Here is a 10,186-nt window from a genome sequence, read left to right on the forward strand (position 1 = left end):
AAGTGGTGGTAATCTGGATAGCCATCCCTTCCCTTAGCAATCCAGATTATCTCATAGGAGGTGATCTGAATTACCTGATAATCCAGATTACCAATCCAAAAGGTATACCAAACGTGATAATCTGATGGGGCTTCTTTAAATTGCCAACAATTTGGATTGATTGCTAGCTACCAAACACAAAAATTAGATCTAATAGATTCTAGCTAACTGCTTGTGGCTCCATTTTTACATAAAAAGATGCCAAAAAAATCTTGAGATAAGCTCAATCTAAGAGAAGAATATCATCTCTTTCCTATTCTTTTTTTATTATTATTATTTTTAAATTCTAATTAATTTAATCATAGATTTTCAATGATGAATATGTATTCTTTTTGTAAATTCTCTTTTGGTGCCTCGGCTCCCGATCAGCATCCAACCTCAGCTGCACTCCCCTCGGATCGGAGACTCGAAGCAGCAGTTTTTTTCGAAGGAGCTCACGCCGTGCAGTGCATTGTCAGGCCTCAAAACGTACATCTTGTTGATTTCATAAACTCATTCCATGTTTTTGTTTTATTCTCATATCATCCATGCTGAACGAATGAAATGTATAGCATGGCCATAAGGGCTCCTATAAACTAGCTGATCTGATTTCACCAGCCGTAAATTCCAAAAGAGAAGCATGCACGTTACGTAGGTACCTGTCGTTTGGGTTAGGTACAAACTATGATGCAACCTCTGACCCAACGGGGCTCTTCTTTCCTAGCTTCTTCAAACCTAATAAATTTAATAGATCAACGAACAGATACACTAGTCAAGTCCCAGCCTTCCACACCACAAAACAAAATCGAACACACAATTATCTCCCTCACGAGCACGCACGCACGCGCTCCCACCTAACACCCTTCTCTGTTTCTCACGTGTGACATGTGGTCATCTACCACCCAACCCCATCATCGCAGCAGATATAAACACCCCGCCCCCGCGCTCCCACATTTTTTAGCCAGGGATCGTTTCATCACGCGATCTCTGCGCGGTGGCCTCTGCTGCCGCTTTCCGCGGTTGCGTTGCGAGCTTGGACTCCTATCTCCGTTGAACCAACCAACAGACCGAAGGCGATCGAAAGAAGAAAAAAGAAGGCGGCGGCAAAGGAGAAGAGCGATCCATCAGATCGAAATTAGAACCATTCCACTCTGCTTCTCTCTCTCTGTTGTCATCATATCTATCTATCTATCTATCTACCTAAACGTAAATATGGTCGCGCTTTTTAAAGCTTCTTCCGCATGTTATATCCAGTCTCAACACACGACAAGTACAAAGAGGAGGAGGACACACGACGTCGTCCGTATCAGGCCTCCTCCTCCACCTCGATCATCTCCTCTGCGGATCGCTGAGGACATGGCCTCCAAGCTGGGTCTCGAGATCACGATCGCCGACCTCGAACGCCTCTTTCGCCAGGCCCCAGGAGGCCACCCGCCTCCACCTGCCGCCGACGCCGGCGATCACGGCGGCCGCCCCCCTGTCCGCGTGGCCTACCAGGGCGGCCGGGGCTCCTACTGCCAGGAGGCCGCCGCCAAAGCCTTTCCCCCTTCCTCCTCCTGGCAGCAGCCGCCGGCTCTCATCATTCCTTGCTCCGAGATGGAGGAGGCCTTCGCCGCTCTCGAGGATGGCGCCGCGGACCGCGCTGTCGTCCCGGCCGAGAACTCCGTCGACGGCCCCGTCCCCCGAAACCTTGACCTCCTCCTCCGCCATCCCCGTGTCTGTATCGTTGGCGAGCTCGTCCTCCCCGTTAACCACTGCCTCCTCTCCCTCCCTCACGCCCCGCGGTCCGCCCTCCGCCGCGTCGTCAGCCATCCCCAAGCTATCAGCCACTGCAGGGACCGCCTCCGTGCCCTCCACCTCCAAGTCGAGGAGGTCGCCAGCGCCGCCGACGCTGCCCGCTTCGTCGCTGAAAACCGCATCGCCGACACCGCCGTCATCGGCAGCCAGATCGCCGCCCACGAGTTCGGTCTGCGGGTCCTCGAAAACAACTTCCAGGACCTCGCCGGCAACTTCAACCGGTTCCTCCAGCTGGGACTCGCCGGCTCGACCGGAGCCGTCGTCAGTGAACCTAATCTGGATGATAATGATAATAATAATCATAAGACCACGGTGGCCTTCTCGCTGGAGCGAGGGGTCTCGGACCTCTTCCGGGCCATGTGGATCTTCGAGAGCCGGGGAGTCCGGGTCGCTCGGGTAGACCACCGGCCCAACCGGTCGAAGCCGGTCCGAGTCGAGGAGAGGGAGGAGGCGGGCGAGATCGCGCGGTTTGACTACGTCTTCGTGTTGGATTTGGATGGGAACGCGTCGGATACCAACGTGGAGGCCGCGCTCGCACGCTTGAAGGAGATCGCGGGGTTCGCACGGGTGCTGGGAAGCTACACGTGCACGAGCAGCCTCGCCTGAGTGTGACGTTCAGAATGACGCCACGAAGTACCATATTATATCACAGAATAAGAGTAAAACGAAAAAGGATTGTATATAACGGCTCGAGGCGAATAATTGAAGTGGTTCTAAAAGGAGATCACTTCCTTTTATTGTCTTTTTTTGAGGGACACTTCCCTTTGAAGATGTAAAAAAAATATTACTAAGTGTAGCATAAGAAACGTACACAACTCGTCCACCAAATTGGGCAGTTATATGAATTCTATTTTAGCCATGCTTCAACTTCTTTTCAACCAAAATTTTCAGATTATTATCAAATGTTTCTTTTAGAGGGATTGAATAATGTAGTAATTCTACCAGCAAAATTAATATGGACAAACTACATATATTTTTTTAAAGCAGCATATATAGTAAAAGCAGACGTTTTGCCGAACAAGGGAATGATGGTTTAGCTACCTGTTTTAAAGTCTTTTTCTCCTCATTACGTACACTTAAATTAAACAATAAAGTGGAGATCAAAGTGGTTGTTGGTAAAGCATGTACGCTGGTTTTACCAACCGTTTTGACACGGATCCCTCGCCTTGATAACTCGTCGACCCACCTAACTCCCCCCACCATTTTTTTTTTTTTTCAAACATAGAAAAGACCCACCTAACTTTTTGTAGTCCACCTAACCTGGGTTTTATCTGCTTGCACCTTTCTTACATTTTTATTATTTCTCCATATTTGAAGAACAAGAGGCGTGTCTTATCTATTACGATTAAATAATGATAGGTTCAACGATTAAATAATAATAGGTTCAACATAGATAATCGGATTCCTCTTCACCGAGAGTGATTTAGCTCCCAAGGACTTCAATTTAGATCCAGTGCGTTCATTTGCAATTGGATCCAGAACTAGTTGATTTTTTTTTTAGGGCTTCGAGGAATATGTGAGTTGAACCATCACTAATGTTGTTTCGATAGACTCCACTCTTCTTCAAGGTGGGGGGAAAAAAACAAAAGAAAAGAACCTGAGATTTTTACCCGAAAGGGAAAAAAAAATAAAGAAAACCTAGGATCGAATCTCACTCTTTAAAAGCCCATAGAACAATAGACCTTGCCAAATCCATCCGACTTACTGCATTCATTTTTTTAACTATTTCTTATGTTATAAATGTCTCGTAGACAGTCACAGTTACACATTACCAATTCACTAGCCGACTCCCACCATTTTCCTTATTTTTTTAAAAAAAGGTCAGTGTGTTACCTGTTGCATTCAAAAAAGGAAAAGAAAAAAAAATTTCTATTACCTAACCATCTTGTGTCTCCGCTCTGAAAGTAGATATCTAAAGCATGAGATCATTATGACAATATTGATGCCATCACCTTTGCAAATTACTAATCTTTCAAGCTTTTAGTCTACTAGCGCGTTTGTATAGTTTATATCCATATCATCCTACCTGATACTTTATATATTAGGTATATCCAAGCTGATCTAAAAAAAACCCAAACAAAATAAGTTTCAGACTTCTTGGGAAGAGGTTAAGCAATGCTCAAATCTGATTCACCTTCTCGACTAAGCAAGTTGTGCTTCTTTCCTCGAAATGAATTTACCTGGAAGAAAAGCACAACCCTGGCTCAAGCATGCGCGATGTTCAAGTATCTACTTGGGCACCGGTTAGAGAATAGATGACGTAAAGTTATAAACTCACCACCCAAACACTATACAAAAAGGCATAAATAACCTTTTATAGTAAATGATTAAAGAGGTAACTTAAATTTTTTTTTTATTTAGATCTCAAAACTTTATTTTTCATGTTACGTGGCCCTAATCATCCATCTTCATTAAGGTTCGTGAATAACCATTGAAAAGATAAACTTAATTTTGAATTAGAAATTTTAGTTGGATAGTTCTGGATAGATAAATATGAAGAGATTATTTTGATAAAGTTGGTTGCTGCTTTATTTTATTTATTTGTTATTTAGTTAAATTTTCTAGCTATGTATACATAATTGATTGGAGAAAATGTAATCAATTCATCTATAAAAAATCTTCTTATTTTTCATTCCGGTCCCATTCCTTTCCCCTTGGTGAATGGCATGCATGCAACCTCAAATACCATCCCTCATGAAGGAGAATTATGAAAATTGGAGCATTCAAATGAAGACCCTATGAGATTTAAGGAAGAAGGATAAGAAGGTGCTTTTCCTCATCTACCAAGGCATTGATGAAGCCAATTTGAGAAGATCTCCATGCAACAACTTCCAAGAAAGTGTGGGAGATTCTGGCCTACAAAAGCGTTAATATGATGAAAAAAATTCATCTCTAAAAGCTACAAGGAGAATTTGAAGCCTTACGGATGAAGGAATCTGAGAGCATCTTGGACTATATCACCAGACTTCTGACCATCGTGAACCAACTTTGGAGGAATAGCGAGAAGCTGGAAGATATTCGAATAATTAAAAAAGTTTCACGATCATTAGATAATAAATTTGATTATGTTATTGCAGCCATTGAAGAATCAAAAGATTTAGAAAAGATATCGGTGGATGAGCTTATGGGATCATTGCAAGCCCACGAGCATCACATGAAAAAAAAAGTAGAAAGCAGTAGAACATGCTCTTCAAATGAAGCTCTCATTAAAAGAAGCACAGGAAAGCTCAAAGAATGATGGAAACCCAAGCGATTAAGGCCATGGCAGAGGTCAAGGTCACGGTAGAGACTACGAGTATGGCCGTGACCATGGAAGAGGAGGACGAGGTAGAGATAAAGCAAATCAAAATATTGGATATGGGAGATCAGATACAAAAAATCAGAGATATAAATATGAGATTCAATGTTATACTTGTAAAAAATATAAATATTATTCCTTTGAGTATTTTTATAATAAAAATAATCAAGTTAAAGAAGTAGTTAATTATATTGAAAAAATAGAAGAGGATCCTTTATTATTGTTAGTCTATAAAGAAAATGAAGCCAATAGACAAGAAAGTTGGTACTTGGATGGTGGGGCATATGTGCGGTCATAGAAGCATGTTGGCAAAATTAGATGAATCGGTGGAAAAACAAGTCTCTTTTGGAAATTCCTCAAAGGTTCCAGTGAAAGAAAAAAGTAAATTCTAATCTGCCTCAAAGATAACAATCATCAATTTATTTTTTATGTATATTATCTTTCGAAGATGAAAAATAATTATTAAGATTTGATGCCTCGAGATTCGATCCATATTGAGCCCACATCGAGGTTCACGATGAAAAATAGAGTCCAACAAGATCAAGAACACCCCAAACGGAGCTCGAAAAGAGAAGATACGTACTTTTAAAGTCGGCACGAGGAGGCCGACGGTCGCAGACGGTGGGACGCCGCCCAGCGTGCGGCAGTGCACGGGCCAAGCACGCAGGTCACAGCCTGGCGTGGGGCGTGCGGCCCAAGCGCGTGTGCACGTGGGGGCGCGGCATGGGCCCATGCGCCGAGCGCGGGCACGGCCCAGGCCCATGCGTGCGGGCCGGCCTAGGCCCAGGCGCCGTGCCTGGGGCCTACACCCCGATCCACCGTGGATCGGACGGTCCACGGTCGGGTCTGTAGACTGCATGGGCATTTTCCACGTGTTTCGTGTGGTCCACGGTACTATTCCGTGGACAGGTCGTGATCGGATGGCTCTGGTGGCTTGCGGTCATAATCCAACAGTTTGAGGTCTTAATTGAGTTGGTTTAGGACTCCTAAACCTAATATAATTCAGATTTAAGCCCTTTAAAAGGGCCTGATCGGTGAACAGAAGGGGTGGTGGTCTTTTTTGGCTTGGTTTCTCACCGGGAACAGAACCCGTGACTTGAGTTTTTCGTATGACGTGAAGATCAGAGATCCAAGAGAAGAGAGAAAGCCGCATGACGCTGTGAGAGAAGGAGCATGAGGCTTCTGAACAGCGAACAACGATCGTTTTAGGGGTTCAGAGGGATCTTCCAAGAGAGAGAGCTTTTGTGAGGAAAAACTTTCTGTAAGAAAAAAATTAGATGTACGAGAGTTGAGGGTGAGATCTTCTCTTATAAAATTTTTTTTCATAATGAATTTTGCATGCCCCCTGGAGGTGGACCCTTTTGTGGCTGATCTACATATTTTGATTATTTTTTATTTTATTTCTTCTTTCTTCCTGCTGCATCGTGCAGTACCGAAAAGATCTTGGGAGGTGGTGTCCTGGCCAGACATCTATCCAACAAGTGGTATCAGAGCAAGGTGGTACAAGGATGCAGATTGCAGCGGTGGTGAGCAAGACTGAAGATAGAGAAGACAGGAACAATCAAGATGGAGATTAACAAGTTTGATGGAAAGAGTAATTTCTCCTTGTGGCAGGCAAAGGTGAAAGACGTGCTCATCCAACAGGGGTTGATTGATGCTCTCTTGTGCGAGGAGAAGTCAACCACCATGGAGGTGCGGGATTGGAAATGGCTACAGATGCAGGCGGTGAGTACCATCCGCATATACCTAACGGATGAGGTGGTGATTCATGTGCTGAGCGAGACTTCCCCGATGGTGCTTGATCAAAGCTCGAGGAGTTGTACATGGTGAAGTCTCTCACCAGCACTCTTTTCCTCTGGAGGCAGTTTTATCAGCTACGGATGGTCGAGGGACAGAGCATGCAGGAGTATCTCAGCCACTTTCAGAAGATCCTCACCAACCTCCTCAGCATTGATGACGATGTTGAGGAGAAGATCAGGGTGCTGGTTTTGCTAACGTCACTTCCATCTTCATACGAGTCCTTGATGACTGCTCTTCTAGTAGAGAAGAGCACCATCAAGATGGATGAGGTCACCACGACGATACTCCAGAATGAGGTTCTTAGGAGGGAGAACCCAGCTTCGAGCTCAGATGGTAGTAGCTCAACTTTGGTGGCTTTTGGAGGAGCAGAAGGTGGTAGACGGAGCGACAGGAGATCGCGATGAGGACGGTCCAAGTCCAGGAGGGACTTAAGCAAAATCAGGTGTTACTGGTGTGAGGAGTTGGAGCATCTAGCCAAAGATTGCTCTCAACTCAAAAATTGGATGGTGGCTGCTGTAGCGACGGCCGGTAGCGATTCAGATGGAGATGTTCTGGAGATATCTGATGAGGTATCTACTTCTTTCCAGTAGTGGATATTAGATTCTGCATGTTCCTATCATGTATGTTGCAGAGAGGAGCAGTTTGACTCTTTCGAGAATAGTGAAGGTACTGTATATCTGTCGGATAGATCGAGCTATGCGATCAGAGGTATTAGAATGGTCAGTTGGAGGACACATGATGGTATAGTGAGAAGATTAGGAGAGATCCGATACATATCCAATTTCAGATGGAATCTTATCTCACTGAGCAGACTGGATTCGAGAGGCTACAGGACAGTAGCTGATGGAGAAATTCTGAAGGTGCTACGTGGTGATAGGATTATGCTGGAGGGGAAGAAGGAGAGCAAAGGATATTATTACCTGACAGGAAGTCCAATGCGAGGTAGAGCTTCGGGAGCCAGGTGGAGCTTCGAGAGCGAGATGGAGCTGTAAGTGGAGCTGGATCGGATACGAGACAGGAGACTCGGGAGAATGAGAGGCGACGTCGTAAGGTGGGATTCCTATTACCGTAGGACGATACCTTGAGTAGGTCTCAGGTCAAGAGGAGCATAGCATATGATGGAGATGGGATCGAGCGGTCTGGCTCAACTCCCATTTTTGCCTATCCATGATCAGCAGGTGATTGCCCCAGGGTATGGGGGTGAGGAGATCCAGAAGCTCTAGGAGTTAGGAGGAGGTCGAATATCGAATCGAGATAGAGATTGTTAGAATTTGATATCTCGAGATTTGATCCATATTGAGTCCACAACGAGGTTTGCGATGAAAAATGAAGTCCAATAAGATCAAGAACACCCTAAACGAAGCTCGAACGGAGAAGATACATACTTTTAAAGTCAGCAAGCAACCTGAGGTGGTGGAGGACCGCCGACGGCCAGCGGCGAGCCGACGGAGTGATAGCGGTGCGACCATAGGCGGTGGGATGCCGCCCAGTGCGTGGCAGCACATGGGCCAGGCGCACAGGGCGCGGCCCGACGTGGGGTGCGTGGCCTAGGCACGGGCGTGCGGCCCAGGTGCGGGCGTGCGGCCCGGCCCGGGCACGCACGCGGGGTGCGGCCCGCGGTCCGGGCCCAGGCGCCTGATGCAGGCGCGGCCTAGGCCCGCACGTGCGGGCCTGCCCAGGCCTAGGTCCCCGCACTTGGGGCCTGTACCCCGATCCACAGTGGACTGGACAGTCCACGGTCGGGTCTGTGGACTGCATGGGCATTTCCCATGCATTTTGTGCGGTCCACGATACTATTTTGTGGATCGATCATGATCAGACATCTCTGGTGGCTTGTGGTCATGATCCAATAGCTTGGGGTCTTAATTGGGTTGGTTTAGGACTCCTAAACCTAATCTAATTCAGGTTTAAGCCCTTTAAAAGGGCCTGATCTGTGAACAGAAGGGGTGGTGGTCTTTTTTGGCTTGGTTTCTCATGAAAACAGAATCCGTGACTTGAGTTTTCTGTATGACGTGAAGATCAGAGACCTGAGAGAAGAGAGAGAGCCGTGTGACACTGTGAGAGAAGGAGCAGGAGGCTTCTGGACAGCGAACAATGGTCGCTTTAGGGATTCAGGGGGTCTTTTAAGAGAGAGAGCTTTTGTGAGAAAAAACTTTATGTGAGGGAGAAATTGGGTGTACGAGAGCTGAGGGTGAGATCTCCTCTTGTAATTTTTTTTTTCGTAGTAAAGTTTGCATGCCCCGTGGAGGCGAGTCCTTTTGTGGTTGATCCACGTATTTTGATTATTTTCTATTTTGTTTCTTCTTTCTTCCTGCTGTATCGTGCAGTACCGAAGAGGTCTTGAGAGGTGGTGTCCTGGCCAGACATCCACTCAATAGTAATATTCTAAATTTGGGACAACTACTTAAAAAAGATTATAATATCCATATGAAAGATAAGAAACCTTACTTGAGAAATAATATTAATGACTTGATTGCCCAAATAGAGAAGTCAAAGAACAGGATATTCATTCTTAATATTAAAAATAATGTAGCCAAGTGCTTGAAACTCTATGTAAAAGATGCCTCATGATTGTGGCACTTGAGGCTTGGGCATCTCAATTTTGGTGATCTCAATGTGTCATCAAATAAGCAGATGGTTACGGATTACCTCATATCAGCCATCCTGACCAATTGTGCGAAGGTTGTATTCTTGGCAAACAACCTAGAAGATACTTTTCACATGAGGCAAGATACAGAGCAAAGAAGCTGCTTGAACTTACTGACATAGATGTATACGGACCTATGTCCTCATATTATTTGATAAGCATCAATATTTTCTAACTTTTATTGATGACTGTACAAAAAAAATTGAGTATATTTTTTGAAAGAGAAAGCAGACATTTTTAATATGTTCAAGAAGTTCATGGTGATTGTTGAAAATGAGAGCGGCTATTCTATCAAAGTCATTCGCTTAGATCGAGGCGGCGAGTTCACCTTCAATTCATTTGAAGTATTTTGTGGGGAGAATAGGATTCGGTATCAACTGGCTGCTCTTTACTCGCTTTAGCAAAATGGCATAGTAGAGAAGAAAAACCACAGTATTCTCAATATAGTGCGAAGCATGATTAAAAATAAATATTTACCAAAGAAGTTTTGGACCGAGGTGGTAGCTTACGCCATCTATATTTTGAACCAGTGTCTTGCAACAAGCTTGGAGAATAAAACCCCACAAGAAGCATGAATGGAAAAGAAGTAAAATATCTCACACATGAAGATCTTCAGATGTATAGCT

General features: G+C 44.9%; 1 protein-coding gene across 1 annotated transcript; it reads left to right on the forward strand.

Moving 5' to 3' along the window:
• Positions 1-965: 965 nt before the first annotated feature.
• On the forward strand, positions 966-2,719 carry LOC105036032 (arogenate dehydratase/prephenate dehydratase 6, chloroplastic). The gene has a single exon (XM_010911769.4). The coding sequence runs from the start codon at positions 1,231-1,233 to the stop codon at positions 2,419-2,421; it is 1,191 nt and encodes a 396-aa protein (XP_010910071.4). The 5' UTR covers positions 966-1,230; the 3' UTR covers positions 2,422-2,719.
• The last annotated feature ends 7,467 nt before the right edge of the window (positions 2,720-10,186 follow it).

This window comes from Elaeis guineensis, chromosome 1 (genome assembly GCF_000442705.2).
Source record: "Elaeis guineensis isolate ETL-2024a chromosome 1, EG11, whole genome shotgun sequence".
Classification (NCBI taxonomy): Eukaryota; Viridiplantae; Streptophyta; class Magnoliopsida; order Arecales; family Arecaceae; genus Elaeis; species Elaeis guineensis.

Bases quoted from the DNA above. Each gene is read 5' to 3' on its own strand.
- LOC105036032 (XM_010911769.4), top strand. From the start codon at position 1,231: ATGGTCGCGCTTTTTAAAGCTTCTTCCGCATGTTATATCCAGTCTCAA.